The sequence below is a fragment of the Saccostrea echinata genome, unplaced genomic scaffold (genome assembly GCF_033153115.1).
Source record: "Saccostrea echinata isolate AGI-Se365-2 ecotype Australia unplaced genomic scaffold, CSIRO_AGI_Sech_v1 ptg000054l, whole genome shotgun sequence".
In the NCBI taxonomy this organism is placed as follows: domain Eukaryota; kingdom Metazoa; phylum Mollusca; class Bivalvia; order Ostreida; family Ostreidae; genus Saccostrea; species Saccostrea echinata.
The window spans coordinates 35,765,893-35,783,235 of record NW_026889803.1 but is presented as its reverse complement, the minus strand read 5'-3'; the positions used below and the strand labels follow the sequence as shown (position 1 = coordinate 35,783,235).

General features: G+C 32.9%; 2 protein-coding genes across 3 annotated transcripts; both read left to right on the top strand.

Moving 5' to 3' along the window:
* Positions 1-1,721: 1,721 nt before the first annotated feature.
* Positions 1,722-3,656, top strand: LOC133171603 (uncharacterized). 2 transcript variants are annotated; one of them, XM_061306390.1, is made up of 4 exons: positions 1,722-1,891; positions 2,260-2,766; positions 3,105-3,167; positions 3,483-3,656. In XM_061306390.1, exons 1-4 carry the CDS (start codon positions 1,841-1,843, stop codon positions 3,573-3,575), a joined length of 714 nt encoding a protein of 237 aa, XP_061162374.1. In that variant the 5' UTR covers positions 1,722-1,840; the 3' UTR covers positions 3,576-3,656. The 2 variants fall into 2 exon arrangements, 1 of the variants encoding a protein (XP_061162374.1); XR_009718821.1 differs by lacking the exons at positions 1,722-1,891; positions 2,260-2,766 and adding an exon at positions 2,887-2,947.
* A 5,268-nt stretch (positions 3,657-8,924) lies between these two features.
* Positions 8,925-17,020, top strand: LOC133171599 (putative ankyrin repeat protein RF_0381). Its single transcript, XM_061306387.1, has 5 exons — positions 8,925-9,376; positions 14,017-14,496; positions 15,298-15,392; positions 15,834-15,963; positions 16,080-17,020. Exons 1-5 carry the CDS (start codon positions 9,363-9,365, stop codon positions 17,005-17,007), a joined length of 1,647 nt encoding a protein of 548 aa, XP_061162371.1. The 5' UTR covers positions 8,925-9,362; the 3' UTR covers positions 17,008-17,020.
* Positions 17,021-17,343: the final 323 nt, after the last annotated feature.

Below are 17,343 nucleotides of genomic sequence, written 5' to 3'. Positions count from 1 at the left end.
TGAAAATGTTGCAAATTTACAATAATATGCTAGTCCTCAGATGATGCTCACTCTGTGAGTTGTGTTGTGGGATAAAATACCCCACTCACTTTCATATACTACCCTAGAAAGCTAAATCTACCTATAATGTTCTATATAAATGCCGAAATATAAAGATGAACATTTATGGAATGTTTTTTTAAATAAACTATTAATTCAAAGGCACGGCTAACAAAATTATTCTCTTAAGGACACATTAGTGCACTTGAAAGAAAATATAAGAATTATCCACAAACGGTATCGTTAACTTTTAACAACAATTTTCATACACCCACGGTCGTAAGGCAGATTCTTAAACATATCTCATTTTTATAAAGATAAACATGAATTTTACATATTTTTCGTTTTCTAATGTTGTGTATAGATAGGTACAGCAGTAATCTTGAAGTCTGGTACCAAGTTCAAATTCAGGAGGAAATTTTTCGTATACAGGGCATCCCTACTTATCTTTAAAAATAAGTAGGGATGCCCTGTATACGAAACAATTGCATATCGTTGCGGAAGTTAATTTTCTGCAATTGAAAGTTGAAATTCTCGTCAAAGATATAATTCACGTTTGTTTTAAGATTTTTATCAGAAGTCTTAAGTATTTCAAATCAATATAATAAATGACATATTTTTAAGTGCTCAATATTGTTTCATACCTTCTATTAAATATCGTAAAAAGTTCGAACTTCGAGTCGTCTGCTAGATAATTATACATACCGGATATTTTACCTCAAATGTAAAATATAAATTAAACTGGAAGCTATAGATAGTCCGGAAAATAAACTATGCTTAAAAAAATGTAAACTCTCCGTTTAGTAAAGCATGGTCAAAGGAACGGCGGGGCTATAATTTTGCCGATATATACATGTATAGTATACTATAAAAACAAAGCTACTTTATGCTGTGTCCCTTCAATGACCCCCATTTTTTTGCTAAAAAAAGAATTTTTGCTTTGTAATGCCCCCCCCCCCCAAAAAAAAAATTATAGTAAAAATGTTTGCCCCCCCCAACTGAAATTCTTCCTAAAAAGACATTATTTCCCCTCTCCTTTAAAAAAAATATTTTAAATATCAAGCTTTCACACTGTACTTGAAGCTATATAGACCGGCATAGTTATAGGCTGATATTGGGCCTAAAATACACGCCGTGGTACAAGGGCAGTTAAATGAACCCTTGTCTGGTGCCTCCCACTTTCTCCCCTTCTGGTTGAACAAATAAAGTAAATATTTCATGCCAAACCCTCGCAAGAAACATTATTGGCTTATCGTCAACATTTCTACAAATCCACGGAAAAGCATACCGATTTTGGCGCGCATTGATCAACATCACCTGTGACGTAAAGCGCATAGGTAAATTTAACGTCATTTGATATGAATGTGTTAGGAATTTGTTAGGTTCATATGACCAGGTAAGTAAGCAAGTATATTAAATATAATAGGAGGAGGGCGTTGATTTGATCTTTTCTAAAGTAAAATTGCAATAAATTCCTCATACCGGAATTCTACAATACTAGTTGTTCCATGCGTTTCGAATCTAACCTCTCGCAGATATTTGCTGATAATATATTTCTTTTTCTTAAGAAAAAAAACCTTCAAATTATTTCAACAAACAGCAATTTTTTAAGATAAGAGATATGTAAAATTAAATTTGCAAAAAAAAAAAAAAAAAAAAAAAAAAAAAGATGAAAAATGCGCGTTGCTATGGGGGATGCAGGATGAGGCTGTTGCGTTGTGGCAACAGCTCATAGTTACGGCGCCATTCAGTAGTGAACGGACGTGCAAAATAATCTCTGCGATAAAACTAAAAATTGACAATGAAACGACGACTTTCATTGGAGGACTCTTGTACAGAGCTGGATGCAATGGTATCAGTTACCTACATAAATACAATTTTGATTTAATCATTCTCGAAATATGAAGTTAATCACAGAAATTAATTCTATACAAGACAACCAGTGGGTCGACCCTGCAAAAAAATCTTGCTTAACTAACATTTCATCATTTCCCTTGTAAAATATAACACCTTTCCCTTTCCGAATATGTGCAGTTAGTAGTAGTCAACACAGTAAGTTAATTTGTATTGAAACACCACCGCATCCCCTTGTAAATCGTAGGTCCTGTTTATATGTAGCGATATGTCACTGCTGGAATTATTTTGGTTGAGACAAAAGAGCTTTCGGACATTTGAGGTATCATTTAATGCCTCCAAATAAAAATATGCTGTATATTGTAGGCAAAAAGAAGAAAAATTAGACGAGGAAAGAAGGGCGGGAGGAAACATCGTCCTCATCAGCCCATCACCTCGTCTCACGTCAGTCCTCAAAATGAACAGTGTACGTCTACAAAAAACACATTTCACTGCGACAGTGAGACTGCAGACAAAATGGTTACTGAGGACTTTGCAAATCTCCAGAAAGTATGTGATGCAGGGACTGTCAGTGAAGTTCCTGGGTCGGAACCATCTGCTGCTAACACGCTTTTTATAGACACTCTTTCAACCACTGACTTTCTTGGAGAATTGAATGACTTGAGCAGTATTTATACTCTAACAGAACTGTCTCCCAAGGATCAGCCTTTCAGTGTAGTAATGGATGGCTCTTCCATGTATCTTGTTGGTCTTCAAAACCAGGTGTACCTATCTATGGTTCAACAGCCTTCTAATTCAGACGGACAAATGTTCTGCACTGTGGAACACAATACTGACCATCTTCGTCATCACGGAGACAACACCAACTGTTCGGTAAGTCTCTCTCTCTCTCTCTCTTTCCTTCTCTCTTTCTTTCTCTCTCTCTCTCTCTCTCCTTGCGTTTGTATTATATGTATACAGATCTGTTTTCTATCCCCTCTCTTCTCGTCTTTATTAGCAACAGTTCACGTCCAAGTCTTTTCCTGATAAAATGAAGGAAAGGATTGAGAACTGGGTAAGAATCGTGCAGACAAACTGTTTTGAAATTAGTAGTAAAAGCGACCTCACAGAAATATTTTAACAGCAATATGCAGGCTAGCAATATTTCAGAAGTTGTCATTTTAAAAATTTAATAAAGATTCTCACCAAAATGCATATGCTGTTTTTTTCAGTATTATGCGACCATGGATGTTGATCGCAGAGAGGTTCATCAACTGAAATTCCCCTCTCACTTGGTAAGTGGTTTTCTTTATCATGCAATTGTCATATTGTAATTTTTGAATTTACTGGGTGGTAGTAAATACAAAAATTACAATATGACAACTTGTTGTCATATTGTAATTTTTGTATTTACTACCACTCAGTTAATTCAAAAATTACAATATGACACAATCATCTTCGGAAACCAAGATGTTCACCTTAAAGTCCAGAAATAAATTTATTAAAAAAAAATAATACCTAATTTCTCTGACTGTGTGGAAGAGCAATATAAACCGATCCTTGTATATTTAAACTCACCTGGAAAAAAATATCATTTATTTTCTTTTTAGCTGGAATGGTCAGAGCGAGTGAAATTTAGCCATGAGCGCAAGTGGAAGCCGCTAGAATACCTAGAGCCAAACTACAGCAAGTTCAGTTTCTAGTGAGGAGATTCCTCGAGTGTTCAGAGACAAGTGTCAGACAATTTTGGCTCAGCTGAGTCATTAATATGACTATTATGAGTATTCCACTGCTTTTTTTTAATTCTTAAATCAGATCATGCATGTATTATATATATATACCAATTTTGTCAGGTTTTAAGCATGAGGTACGAGAGTCCATTCGTGTCATTTTTATTCATCTTGCATGCCTGACCACGTTCTTATACACGGAACCTTGGCGATTACTTTGTTTTGAATAACTAATTGAAGACAAGTTTCTTTAAGACCCGTTGCAGAAAACAATGTCAAAGTCATACAGAGGAAAAGATACAACATTCTTTGTATAAGACCGAGAGCTGAATTAGGAACTAAAAAAACTGGACAAAAATCTCTCTCTGGCCAAAGAGTGGCGTCATGAAATCGCCCACACACGAGTAATTTAATCTAGAGTCTGAAAATGAAATGGCTTACTGCCAGTTTATGAGCTCTATTCAAAAAGGTCTTTTTTTCCAGATGTTTGAGCAGTATTTGTATCTATGAAAGAAAGTCGCGTTCTTTTTTTTTTTAGCATAGTAACTGCATCTCACTGGGGTAATTCTTTTCTTTATTTGCAAAGGCATGAACATGAAATTTTTTGATACGTTCGTTTAGGCCAAGGTACCTCTTGCATCTGCATGTTGTAATTACTTGTAAATATTTGATTGACATAATAAATTAGATATTGACATAACTATTTTGTTTTTTTTAAATCGTCTTTTGTACTTTTCAAATTAACTACATGTACTTAATTTGTGTTATAGAATGACACAGGACATTTTCCAAAGTCTTACGATTTACCTTTGGTTTTATCATGTTACAATGATATTGGAACAAGCTTCAATGAGGGGTCTATAGAAATACATTTGTAATTTACCTAGAACAACAAACTTCTGAGTGTTGCTTATGATAAGCAATATTAACTTCCATTGCTCGTACTTTGAGTGAAATGTAGAGATCTTCGCTAGGCAGGGCCCGCGGGGTTTTCAGTCCGCTCTGCTTCCCATAAATGAGCGACAGAAAACCCTTGACTAGCAAATATGTGTATAGATATATTAAAAAATGTGCTTGCTTCTCTAATGATCAAAATGTCTACAAGATATGCCACACGATCGTCACCAGCAGTGTTCTGGAAAGGGGTGTGTGGGCCTAAACCCAGTTTTATTTAAATTCTTTATAACCACGATAGGGCACAAATTTGCATAAGATGAACTTAAAGAAGCCTGAATGCTTTGATTTGTTGGCAGTATAAAATACTAACAACCTTATGATAGATACTTTTATTTGTTTCAATAGATGTATAGTCTGCCAATCTAATTAAAATTAGATCTTGCATCCGCTCCCCAATTTTCCACGCGACATACGGAAAACCGGGGAGAAAATGGAAGATCTGAATTTATTTAGATTTGTAGTCTGCATGTCTTTTTGTGTGAAGGATTTTGCAAAGTAAAACAAGTTACAATATTTCCCAATGTATAGGTTGGTCCGTCATTGACAAGTGTTTGGTTATAATTCTAAGGTGTAAATACATAGGTGCTTGAGGACAGACCCCCCCCCCCCGATATAGACCCCGGGCTGTTTCGACTTTTTTGTCATAAGTTATCATATTTGTGATATAATCCATACCATCAATTCGAAAGATTTATACCTAAAACAAACATTTCATAAAAATTTCTACACACTCTCTAATTAGATAGAAAAATCTACAGGATTAGCTAGTGGGTAGAAATTTTCATAAAATGTTGGTTTTAGAAAAATTTTCGAATTGATGGTATGGATTATATCACAAATATGACACTGGCAGATAATTCATGACAAAAATTTCGAATCGGTCTATATGAAGGGGGGAGGGGGGGGGGTTCCTATGAAGACAAATGCAGGAAGAGGGAGAAAACCTATAGGCTCCAATTTCTGGGATCAGATAATTCAATGTGAATCACGGCCAGTTTTACTGGGAACTTGGTGTAAAATAAGCTATTAAGTATGGTTTTTATATTTGTTAAGTTTTATTCTTATGAACAGGGATAAGTACGCAGTATGGTCTCTGAATTGCATTATATAATATGATTTCTTCATACATCTGAATATGAAAATTCATTGTGAATCACGGCCAGTTTTACTGGGAACTTGGTGTAAAATAAGCTATTAAGTATGGTTTTTATATTTGTTAAGTTTTATTCTTATGAACAGGGATAAGTACGCAATATGGTCTCTGAATTGCATTACAATAATATGATTTCTTCATACATCTGAATATGAAAATTCTTGAAACTGACGTTTCTTTGACAGCTTGACTTTAATTCATTGGCTAAGTTTAAGCTGTGAGATGTAACCTTGATACATTTCAAGTCTTGAGTAATAACATACAGCATTAAAGAATTTATTCCAGCCAAAAATTCCGAATTAATGGTCGAGACAAAGTTTCACTACAATAGTTAGCCATTGCAAAAACAACGTTCTTCATCCGTAGAACTGGAATGGTTTCAAATCTAAAAATCCGTACTTTTGTTATTCTAAAAATTGTACATTTCTAAGCATTTTCCAGTTCTCTCAATAATTTTTTAAGAATTAACAAGTTTTAACTCCTCCATCAAATCTACCCCTCCTTGGAAAATTTGGATATTTCTGGAAGCATGCTACCCACTTTTTGTAACAGGAGAACCTTGCCTTACCCATGTATTTTTAACTGATCATTGGTACTGATCTTACGCCATTAAAAACACTTCAAACAATCCCTCAATCTGATTAAAGCTGGCAGTCTCCAGGTGGCATATAGATAAGGCTGGACCTCATTGCTACGGTGAACCAATTCAATCTGATCCCCAGAGCCATATATAGATAAGCTGGGGTCCCTGTCACATTACAGAGAATAGACCTCTATCATTTATATGAATAATCTGGCTAAACAATCTCTGTTGATAATGTTTATTAAATTCTTTTATTATTTCAGTTATAAGTTAACAATAATGCTGGACTATATTAGATCAAGATAATTGATAAATCATTACAATCAAACTTTTTTTTTAAACTTTAGTTTTACCCACGCTCCACAGTGTTAACACCTCTTAAGCACAAATATATGTCCATTTGTTGATGGTACCATAATCTTATCTGGAAAGAAGCTTATTTGAAAATTGTCATTGATGAAACATATGGCTAATAATTTTTTCACTTGTTGTTCAAATCCAGGTAGGTATGAAGTACATCTGTTTGATACTGTCAGAAATGTAGAAGACATAAATTACAATGTACTAATATTTATTCACCATGTACTTGATTCATTCTGTTTTGTTGCAGTAAATGTAAAACAGTTTAGTGATATTAGAGGGCTAATATTTCTTCCGGACATGTGTAGCCTAGAAGATTATAAGTACTTTTAGAACAACACCTGAGAGCTTAAGGGTGGTTGTACTTCAGAGCAGTTGGAAACCATCATTGTGCTGTTGACAGGGTCGCATTCTATTTGGAATGGCATCGATAAGGTGGCATCTCTTCCATTTTCTCAATATTGATCTGTCGATCACTGTTGGTTAGCTGTGATATTGATAAGCTATATAAGAACAAAAATAATTTTTATCACAGAGAATGTTTGAAAAAAGAAAGAAATGTGTAATTTGACATTAAACAAATCCAAGATCAATCAAAGATTTTAGCTGAGACTTTAAGGTATACAGTTATTCAATTTCAATGAAAAAAAAATCTTAGATTATTTTTCTGAAAGGCCTGTTATTAGCTGATAGAATTAAAGATCTTTATGTTATCAGTTGTTTGACATGACTTAGGAAATTAAAGACCAAGTAAAATTAATGGGCAATTATCGTAAATAATGTGAGTAAATGCTTGAGTAGGTGTTTCATACGTCATAATAATAAGGGAGTTATTTTTCTCCAATTAGACTTTTCTATATAACTACTTTATGCATTGCACATTTCAATTTTTTAGAATATTGATAATATAAAAACTGACAAATTGCCTGCCATTACTAATATTAAGAGCATCCAAATAAATATGGCACAATTTTAAATTCAAAGACCAAAGAAGAATTGAAACTATAATGATAATTTGACAGATTTTGAAGGATAGTTCAATACATTCCAATTTTAATATCCGATAAAATCTCTGATATGTGTATAATTTTATATAATTGTCAAACTCTAGTAAGCAATTTGAATAGACAGACAAATAACCATAGTGAGGGAAAAGCATTAAATTTTCAGTTCTTGTCCAACCTAATTGTCCGTTGTAAAAACCGAGAAAATAAAATGGCACTGAGATACACCTCATTGAAATACAGTCAACTCTCAATATCTTGAACATGGTTGGACTGTCAAAAACTGAAATATATCCTCAGGTGTGGGATATCAATCTTGAGATGCTAACTTGTGTATTCAAGACCAGTGGGTGTTCACTTCAACATATCCCAAGTTTTGACAGATCGAGGTTCCAGATACCAAAATCCCTGGTTTTACTAACATTAATGATCAACAACAATTTATACTTTAGCTTTAGTGGATCCTGCTAGTTTGGATGTCAGAGTTGAAAAATATGAAATTCACCATTACAGCATTTATTTCCAAAATTGAAGAAAAACAGCAGATTTTTGCCAGATTACCATATTTGTCCTTAAAAATTCTCAAAATTCTGATGTAAACTGAAAGGTTCTTCTTAGTGCTACTCAGTGTTTTACAATCTAAAATAAAATTGACTTCATCTGCTAATTGACCTGAGTTATGTAATTTACGCAGTCTTTCATTTAATGGAATTACTGACCATATACCAGTCTTAACATGTACTTTGATGTGTTTAGTGTAAATCTAACCATTTCAGTCAAGTTATAATTTACTAGACTAATCTAATAAGCCTCTTCTTTTAACCCATTTTCAAATATCTTGGGTGCTAAGTAGGGTGAATATGGTATTTTTCCTTTTTCTTTAAGAACCTATTCTCTGTTTTAGTTTATTGCTGTTTTATTCTAAGCTTAAATATTTAATTTTTAGACTCTTAATATATACTTTATATTGACAAAGAGTACAAAAAAATGAAATTAACATTTACTTGAAAAATCTCCCCCACTTGCATTCTGACATTGATCAAACTAATCAAGATGTATATTAATTCATAATGTTCACTCCAAGTTAATTATCACATACATTTCTTTAGAGTACATTGCACTCTTCATTTATCAGGCAACAAAAAGTCCTAGCATTTAATTACCTACTTTAAAAAGCAACTTGAAAGCAAATGTAAATTGGGCTGATCAGGTGAATTGATTCAGATATGGCTGACTAGAGCAAGAAATTCTCCCTTTACATATTTTCATGTCCTTGCAGAGAAATGGCTTTTCCCGATGATTGATTTTGCCCATGTACTCCTGAGAGCCGATCATTGAATGGAGACTTTTAAAAATATGTTGTTGCAACATATCTATTGTCACAATGGAGATAGGATCAACTTTCTAAATACAACGACAGGCAAATTCTTAACCAGTGTGTTAAAGCTTCAAAAAGACAATAGAAATGCAGAGAGAAGGTGATTTAATTCAAAGACTGTCAACTTTATCATGGGTCACAAGTTTGTTTTAGAGAGGTTGTGTCCTTTCTGAACTAATGATTGGACAAAGATCTCATTCTGCAGATGATACAGTGTTTATATGACAGTGCTGTGACAGCAGTTCTATTTTGCAACATGGAAAACCAACGGATTACTTCAAAGAGGATCGTGGAAAATTTTACCTAATTAGAAAACATTATTCAGATGGAAGTAAAAAGGTTTGTTTTCATTCCACTTTAAAAAAGAATAACTGTGATAATCTGTTACTAAAGTTCTGTTTCATGTCTAGATAAGGTTGTTCAAAGAAGTTGTTTCTAAGAACTTAATAAAGTAAAAATTGAATTTGTGTGTCCAATTGAGCTTTGCATCAAAAGTTTATAACTAAATTAACATCTATTAAAAAAATCTATAAAAAAAATGTCTCTTTGAACATTAATAATTATATAAAATTTCTATAAATTCTTGGACTGAAGCTTTTACAATTTTACATTCTTCGTACTGTGTAAAGAATTTTGATAAAAACTAGTACAACTCAACTAATTCAGAACAAAATTTTTATTTTTCCTTTTTAAAATTTTGTTCACTTTTGACCCTTCATCATTTTCATATAACAGACACTTGTAGTTCATTCTTGGACATTATGTTAGGAAAAAATAAACCCTTGATATAGCAATAGCAACCTTGAAGTCAAAAAGCATGTAATTTAATTCCATTGTCCAGTTTTCATTGAAACGCAATAATGTGTTTTTGTTTCTTAACCAAATCTTGTCACAGTAATCTTGTCTTAAATGTAGATTTTATGGTTACCCATGATCAGCTTAAAATTTAATAAGATTGACAAACAAAACTAAATTTTTCTGAGGCTTATATTTCAACCTGTTTCTTCTAAAAGGGGAATGTCAATATGAGAGTATATATTTAATTGATAGATTCTTCATTGATTGTAGAAAATTTTTCTGAGCAGAGTTTAGAGAGATAAGTATCTTTTAGGAATGGAAGAAATTTAATTGCCATGACTTTGTATTCTTTTCTTAAGTTAAGATGGCGGGATGCTAATTATGTATAGCCTTGAAAAAGAATTTATTTCCACATTTTAATGTCAGATGGAAAACAGACAGACATGAGCATATACATAAATATGTGCTTGCATGCATTGCATACATGTATCGGTATTCAAAAAATCAACTTTATGATAATTAATTTTTTGAAAATTTGAAAAAATATTCCTTAATCACAGGTAGTGACCTATAATGTCTTTTTAAAATAATATTTCAATACTCCTTTCTGAACTCAAAATGAAAAATAAATAAAATTTTGTGTCCATTCCAGTTATTACTGGTACATATCAGTTATCTATCATTTAGAATATATCTTTGAGAGATTGTTTCACTGCTATTAGTAAATAAAGCACCAGTAATGTTGTCTCACCGACACTGTGAAGTCTCTAAATAATGCAAAAAGTTTTCCTTTTGAGTAAACATATTAAGTTTAGATATATTGATCTACTTCTATATACTCTTAAAATGGTAATTATGACCAGTATTCTACTGATTGTAAATACATGTTGAGTACCACAGATCCTGTATGTACTAGTATACAGTAAAACTTGTTAATACATAGTACGAACATGGATATATCAAATTAATGGAAATAAATTTTTTTTCAATCCCCAACAAAATTCTTAACAATTTAATTCCTTCAAATTTTATGGTTATAATGAACTCAAATAAAACAAATTTAAGGATATAGTGAATTGATTTTGTGTCCTGTAGAGGTAAAATAACAAAATAAACCACTTTTATAACAAATCTTTTACGATCACAAAATTTCATTATTTTTTGCAGGTATTTTTTATTGAAATTTAATTCATGCAAGTTTTGCATATAATACAGTAACTTCCCTGCTTGAACATATTTGGTTATACTTGAGGAGAAATTGTGCATGTAAATTCCCTATAAATATACTTGAACAAATTTGTAATACAGATATAAAGAATTACTGATATAGGAAAGTAATTAGGCCTTCACTATAACCGGGTTTTACGGTAAACATGTTAAAGAAATGATTTGACTATAAGCCACTGGATTAAATCTAATCCTACTGATTTAAAAGTCAATTTCTCATTATTGTTTTCTTTGAGAAACATGTCAGCATGGCCTCCACCAGTAATTTTAAGCCTTATTAGGGAAATTCTTTTTTTCTTATCAAATCTCATGTAAGAAATTAAAAAAAAAAATTACCAGGTACAGAAAGAGGAGAGTTCACAACCGTAATTGTTTCACTGTTTTTCAAGAGCATTGTATCGTTCAATGTGCATAATAATGAAAATATTCTGTTCATTATCTACAAGTAGCTAGGTGTACATTCTTTTGATTTTATGCAAAACTTCATTTCTCTTTTGACTATTGTATTCACTTATTTCTCTTCAAAAAAAAAAAAAATATATCCTTTTAAAAAAAAAAATGACATTTGACCCTTCTTCACTTTATGTGCTCTTTCTGAATTCTTGATTATAAAGAAAAGGGTACCATCTTTATGTCTTAATTAATAGGAAGACTTGATCTTCCGTTATCTCTTTCCAAGTTTATTCCTTCTAGTATATAACCCAATGCAATCTTTTTTGTTCAAAAAAGGGGGATTTGTTCCAACCAAAATCTATGATTGCAATAGCAAAAGAAAAGGTTTGTATTTTTATATTTGTGTTTTTTGCAAGTCAATAACTTGATAATTAGCATTCATTGTCTAATTCTGCAACATGTCAACATGAGGAAAAGCAATTATCCACAGGAAGTTTTAGTTCTGTTAGATTAGTTTTGTTACATAAATTCATAAAATCTATCTTAAATGATCAATAATTTTCACGGATGTGAATAATTGATCACCCACCCCTATACAATCAAAATCATCTTGTTTGTCATTTCTATTTCAGAAATGTTGTTTAAATATTGACCATTCATCAAGTGCTCATGATCAATACATAGTACAATGTATAACAATAAATATTACCTCAAACTTTTTCTTTGGGAGAATTTAGCGATTCTTTACAGGTATAAAACAAATATTGCTCTTGATAGATAGACGAAAGACATACAAGTTTGTTTACGTAATACCTGAAACATAAGAAAATGATATTTTGTCAAGATTTATTTTACAGCTATTTTGAACCCTATCAATATTTTCTCTTCTGTTTTTAAAGGCTTAAGCAGGTATCGAATTTTAGTGCCAGCCAGTCAATTTTATTTGAAGAACGTGGTAACGGATATTTTAAATGACCATTCGGGGCCCAATTCATATCACTTCTAAGGGATAGATTGACAGTGTGCACCTTCAATTCCCAGCACTGGCATTTACCTGTGCAGTTTGAAACTGAGACTATACCTTTAAAAGAATGTCAAAGGGGGGTTTAAGTCTGACAGGAAAAGAATAAACTCCTGCTTTTGGCAGTCATTTGGAACTTTGAAGTTTTGAAGTTACTGAAAGTAGATCTTATAATCAATGAAATTGGACAAGTTACAAGGAAACAGTTGAGTGGTGAAAGTACCTGGGGGAGATTTTTTTGTGTTGATACAAACTCATAGGAATTGTTCAGTAATCTCTAAGGTGCTTTCTGACTTTTTAAATTTTTTCCCAAGGTGAGGCTTTATGCATTCTGAGTGTGCAGGATCTGATGAAATTTGTCCCACTATCACCTAAGGTGATCAGTGCACCATATATATATATTTAGATAGTTCATTGGGAATTTAGAATGCTAGTGGCTGAAGAGGAACTTTGTTAGAGATTTTTGACTTCGGCAGATATGATTGAGAAGCGGTATGTTTTAATCTTATACGTCATGTTAATTTGAACAAATTAAAAAAAAAAGGATAACATTTATTCAAACATTCGATTCTTATTATTGCATTATGGATGCAGAAACTTCACTGAATATGATGATCATCCATCTTATTCTTCAATATTTGTAATTTCTATAGATATAAAAGTTCTCTCATACATTTACTTATTGAAATATTAGTATTAAACTGTTTGTGCTGAAAGCCTTGTAATAGAGTAAGGAAGATAGTTAATCTCGGAATCTTTTAATTAAATGGTGAGGGATCATATGTACACATTCGTAAATCTCCTTCGATTTTTGTTGTCAATGAATGTCAATTTTACTAAGGGCGATAGAATTCATGGCTTGTAATTCGCACAATGGAGGCAATTTTGTGAATAAAAAAGGCATAACACTTAAGTCTGCATGTTTTAGTTAAGATTGTTGGATGAATTGGGATAAAGCTTACTTTTAAAATCAATATTGTAATGAATAGGTGATAAATTATAAAATTCATAATGGTGGTTGATGGTATTGTACATACATGAACGTGAGCTTTCAAAGAAATCAAACTGTGTTTAAAAGGTAAAATGATTTGTGGGAACATAAAATTGAGAGAATTTTATAAAAATTAGTCAGATCAATTCAATGATGACTTCATGCCCTTGATAAATAATCTGTTTAAATACTGTTGCCAGAATTTGCATGGTCTGACTTGAAGTTTAATTTTTTTAATACAATGTATAATCTTTGGGATTACAGTTATTGGAGATATTTTGCAGGTTCATGTATTTTCTTACTTAAATTTTGCCCTAAATATATGATTTACAGACCAAATGAATTTATTGCCTGGTATTCATTTTTTTCTCACGTATTTTTGTTGGATTTATGTGTAATTGGTCAATGAAAAATCATTCATAAGTGTGCATGCATGCTCATTAGAACATTATCAGTCAAAAAGAGCTTCACCTGGCAGTCTTCATTTAATTTGCCAAATACGTAAATTCAGCATCCTTCTTTTATACAAAACTGAATGTTTAATTTCAGGCCAAAAAGCAGCCGAGGCAGGGCTAAGTCTGCTACTGCAAATAACAGAGGCCAGTTAAGGATGGGGAAAGGTAAACCCCAAAATGGCCCCACTAAAGTGGCCTTTAACAAGGATCCTCTGGCAGTGCCTCGTCCCCACGTACCTGAGAGGCAGAACCTAATTTCACAGACAGACATGGTGATCAACTCTCCACCAAATGACCAACTCCAGAGGCTTCTAAAAGAGAAACCTGATATTCATCCAAACACTAGAGACTTCTTTGACCTAATGATAGAACGTCAATATAGTAAGATTAAGAAGATGCTTAAAGAGGGAAAAGTGGACGTAAACTCTCGTGATACTGACAATCATTTACTTCCGACTCCGTTACTTATTGCTACAGAACTCAACGATGTAGAGCTTGTAAAGTTACTACTGAAAGCAAAGCCAAAACCTGCCAATGTTAATGATGAAAACATCAAAGGAAGAAGACCCATCTGGTAATTGTTCTAATCATTACAAATCATACAATTCATTAACACTGAATAAAATGTTTCCGTTTTCTGTATGTAATTGTGAAAATACTTTAATTGGCAAATCATATGCAGTTGCAATGACAGAATTCTCCACATTCTGATCAGTAGCTTGATCTAATTCTTTTTTTTTTTTATCTTGAATCTTTAATTCCTTTATTGCTGCATCCTTTGTGTACATTTTTAATCTGTAAAAAGAAAAAAATTCATTCTGAATATCTATGTCTGTGAATGTCTAAATTCATACATTGCCTTAAATTACTTCTTACACTGTTGCAAATAGATTTATTTTGAAATAGTGAACAGTACAGCTGTGTATCCTGAGGAAAAAAGTATCATATTTCAAAAAAATATCACAATATATCATATATGATATATCCAGTTTTTACATTTGGTGGTTTTTCCATAACTGTTTTTTTTTTATATTAAGGAAGGAAAATTTAATGCCAGCATTTTTTTTCCCCAAAATTATCTTATTCTAAGAGTCTTTTGAACTTTCTAAAACCCAACTATTTAAGCTAAATAAAAATTTGAAATTTTTCTTTTTAATTGCTAGAGAAAGAAATTTTACTTTTCTTTTGGATTTTTAACGAGTTCCACCATATCGTTTACGCATATACTCTCCTTATAAGGCCAAAACCTGATCATTGTACTTTTGGAAAGTATTGTAAAACATTGATACTTCGATATTGACTCCTTCTGCATCACAGTACAACAATGTACTGATGTAGTGTTACACCCCTGGTAAGCAGTTTGACTAATTTTCAGGTGGGCAGCTAGATGGGCCAATGAAGAAATCACAGATCTGCTACTGAACTGCAGTAAACAGAAATGTGAAGTCAATTTTGTTGATAAAGAGTCAGGTACGCAATATGCTGATCATTATATCCCATAAAATTGCTGTAAATACTTGGAACAGTATGTTGTAGAATTTAAAGTCAAACAGCATCATTTAGCCTTTTGTGTTCTAAAAGAGTTCCTACCCATAAATTGCTGCAACTAAAATTTGGTACATTTCTGACCTTAACATATTACATGTAATGGTTATCAATAGGCATATTAATCAATTTCATATAGTATTTGTACAAAAGTACATATATAATGTATTTTAGCAATTATGTAAAGTACCTGATTGAAGAAGACCAGTATTTTAAAATTAAAAGTCACTCAAATACAGATTACTAATTGTATACCTGTATTTTGGATGTCTATACAGCAACCTTCGACCAGAGTTAGTACATGTAGTACATGTATTACTATTTGGTACACATATTCTTTAAAAATACTAATGATTTTCCCCACAGGATGTGCTCCCCTTTACAGAGCCATTTTGTCCAATGCTGTCAAAATAGTCCAGCTTCTGATTCACGCTGGAGCGGACATAAATCTCAGGATTCTAGGACTAGGTGTTGGTGCTGAAACTCCCCTAATCAAGTAAGACTCTGAGGAGATCTTCTTTTCTGAAATTACTCATTTTTCTATATGGAAGTAAAGTATGATAAATGCATTTATATATTTAGAATAACAAAATAAAATTATTCATTTTTCAGAGCTATTCAAAAGGACAACAAAGAAATTTGTGAGTTGCTTATAAATTCTCTTTGCAAACTACATGCCAAAACAACAAGTGGACTGAATGCCTTACATTATGCTGTAGCATATCGTAGATATGATATCTGTGAACTCTTGCTGGAAAATGGAATCAAGATCAACTCCAAGAGCCCATCTGGAGTGACTGCCATGACAGTTGCTGTGGAGCAGCAGATTCCTGCAATGGTGAAATTACTTCTGGAGTATGGTTATCGCATAGACAAAAAGTACAAATGGAAAGAGACCCCTCTCCAACACGCCATTAATATTCATTCTGAGGAATGTGCAGTTACTTTGATTCATTATGGTTGTAGTTTGGTCCCTGATGCAAAATGGAGAGGACCATCATACTTTTTCATGGCTGTAAATGAAAATCAGATGAAGGTACTCAAATTCATGGTGGCATTAAAACCAACATTTCTCAATGAAAAATGGCTACAGCGAAAAAAGTGGCCTGTTTCTATATACAGAAGGCCAGATATAATTGAGTGGTTAGAAAAAGAATCTCAACGAGTGCAATCTCTTAAGGAACTTTGCCGTGGACGCATCTTTCATTATCTTGGTAAATTTGGCATTAAAAAAATAGACAGTCTTCAGTTGCCAGAAACTATGAAAGATTACCTTAGATACAAAGAATTCATCAAAGAAAAATACTATGTTCGTAAAAAATTGGACTTGAAATGTTGCCCTTTTGAATGCCCATCTTACTGTGCCAACAAACGCTGCCTCCCAATTGAGATATCTTCTTCAGAGGAAGATAGTGAATCCAGCTCAGGGGAGGAAGAACCCAACAAGGGAACTTTCTGCAAGATCTGCATGATAACACATCCCCCTGACATGACAGATAACCTACACCATCAACCGATTGGTTACAATGGTAGGAAGTGACATCACATGGCAAGATAAACTCCACCATCAAATCATTGGTTACAGTGGCAGGAAGTGACATCACATGGCAAGATAAACTCCACCATCAACTCATTGGTAACAGTGGCAGGAAGTGACATCACATGGCAAGATAACCTCCACATCAACCCATTGGTTACAGTGGTAGGAAGTGACATCACAATATGGCAAGATGAACTCCAGCATCAACTCGTTGGTTATAGTGGCAGGAAGTTACATCACGTGGCAAGATAACCTATCATCAACCTATTGGTTACAATGGTAGGATGTGACATCACATGGCAAGATAAACTCTACCATCAACCCATTGGTTACAGT

Coding starts and splice junctions, on each gene's coding strand:
- LOC133171599 (XM_061306387.1), top strand. Junction 14,497..15,297: donor AAAGGAAGAAGACCCATCTG/GTAATTGTTCTA, acceptor ACTAATTTTCAG/GTGGGCAGCTAGATGGGCCA. Junction 15,393..15,833: donor TTTTGTTGATAAAGAGTCAG/GTACGCAATATG, acceptor TTTTCCCCACAG/GATGTGCTCCCCTTTACAGA.
- LOC133171603 (XM_061306390.1), top strand. CDS start 1,841: ATGAAACGACGACTTTCATTGGAGGACTCTTGTACAGAGCTGGATGCA. Junction 1,892..2,259: donor GTACAGAGCTGGATGCAATG/GTATCAGTTACC, acceptor TGTATATTGTAG/GCAAAAAGAAGAAAAATTAG. Junction 2,767..3,104: donor GAGACAACACCAACTGTTCG/GTAAGTCTCTCT, acceptor TGTTTTTTTCAG/TATTATGCGACCATGGATGT.